The 1596-nt window shown below is 54.7% G+C and overlaps 1 protein-coding gene across 3 annotated transcripts in view; it reads right to left on the bottom strand.

The window, feature by feature from the left end:
- Positions 1–321: 321 nt before the first annotated feature.
- The window catches only part of atg10 (autophagy related 10), a 6948-nt gene continuing 5673 nt past the window's right edge, over positions 322–1596 (bottom strand). For 2 of the 3 annotated variants that reach the window (XM_015402106.1, XM_015402107.1), the window contains exons 5-7: positions 1063–1160; positions 893–990; positions 323–718 (exon numbers count right to left, since the gene is read on the bottom strand). In XM_015402106.1, coding sequence (XP_015257592.1) covers positions 595–718; positions 893–990; positions 1063–1160 — 320 coding nt within the window. In that variant the 3' untranslated portion in view covers positions 323–594. Of the gene's footprint in view, positions 719–892; positions 991–1062; positions 1161–1596 lie in introns of all 3 variants that reach the window. The other variant, XM_015402108.1, reaches the window with a different exon arrangement.

The following is a 1596-nucleotide window of genomic DNA, read 5'->3' on the forward strand; positions in this document are numbered from 1 at the left end:
CCTGTCCTCCCCGGTCTGGGGGCCAACCTCCATGGGGGAACAGGCCCCCAGACCCCCCAGTGTTGATGAGTTGATGATCCCAGAGGATCTGATCCGTCTGCTGCTCCATCAACCTGTCAGCCTGAAGGTTCCCTCTGATCCAGGTTCTAGTCACTGTTCTCCTGTTTGGTTCTGTTGCTTGTGGACCTGTCTAGAACCGGTCACCATTTGGACAGAAACCAACACATCTGGATTCAACATGGCCCCGAGTGTTGGACCCATGGCCCCGAGTGTTGGACCCATGAAGAGTCACTGACCACACGGGAAACAAGAACCAGAACCAGAGGTGGCGTCTCTGAAGACATTTTTATTTATCGGGTCTGAGAGACGAACAGAACCATCAGCATCATTGTAAACCCGGCTTCATTTATTCAGTACGGGTCAGAGTTCTGTAGAACCAACACATCCTGACACCAACCAGCAGAAGGATCTGGACTGTGGTGATCATCACCAGAACCACAGACACCAAGTGACCCGGCGTGACTAGTACTCAGTACAGTCAATCCAGTGTAGGACCTGAGGTTCTGGAAGGCTGCAGAGGGAGCGGCTGGACCATCAGTCTGGGTCGGTGCTGCTGAGGCACCCGGCAGCGTGAAGTTCTGTGGAGTACTCTAGAGGAACCTCCAACCCCACCATGGGCCCCACCACGCTGAGCCACGATAAGACATAGTTCACCGGCCTGTTGGCAATGGAAACACAGGGTCAAAGGTCACCGTGACAGCTCCAGAAATTCAGTCTTTCACAAAACCAGTCCCAGACCGGTCCCATCAGGAACCAGCAGCTGATTCAGGTCCATGTCTCCAGATAGAACCTCATTGGACCTTCATGGACCCAGAACCCAGGATGAGCGTACCTGCCATGGTCCAGAGCCGCCTGCAGCACGGGTCCCATGAACTCCTCTGTTCTACACGGGTGGAGGAAGAAGAAAGGCTGACCCAGCAGGGGGTGCTCCTGTCAGACCGAGAGAGCTTTCAGCAGAACTTCAGAGACCCAGATGGACTGGAAGCTGCTGCCGATTCTTACCTGCTGACTCACTGCGTTCAGAGGACAGTTCTGGAGGCGGAGCCCGAAGTTTGGATGGATGGATTTCCAGATCTCCTCTAACGTCAGACTCCTTCCATCTGAGGCAGAAGAGGAGAAGATACAGTAAGGACATCTGAACACGCCGACATCCGACACCTTAGCGCCATGTTTACATCAACGCAGCGCTAACAGCGGGTCACTTCCTGCTTCCTTAGCGCCGTGTTTACAACCACGCAGCGCTAACAGCAGGTCACTTCCTGCTTCCTTAGCGCCGTGTTTACATCCACGCAGCGCTAACAGTGGGTCACTTCCTGCTTCCTTAGCGCCGTGTTTACATCCACGCAGCGCTAACAGCAGGTCACTTCCTGCTTCCTTAGCGCCGTGTTTACATCCACGCAGCGCTAACAGCAGGTCACTTCCTGCCTCTTTAGCGCCGTGTTTACATCCACGCAGCGCTAACAGCGGGTCACTTCCTGCTTCCTTAGCGCCGTGTTTACATCCACGCAGCGCTAACAGCGGGTCACTTCCTGCTTC

The sequence above is a fragment of the Cyprinodon variegatus genome, unplaced genomic scaffold (genome assembly GCF_000732505.1).
Source record: "Cyprinodon variegatus isolate N-32 unplaced genomic scaffold, C_variegatus-1.0 Scaffold1300, whole genome shotgun sequence".
Taxonomy (NCBI): domain Eukaryota; kingdom Metazoa; phylum Chordata; class Actinopteri; order Cyprinodontiformes; family Cyprinodontidae; genus Cyprinodon; species Cyprinodon variegatus.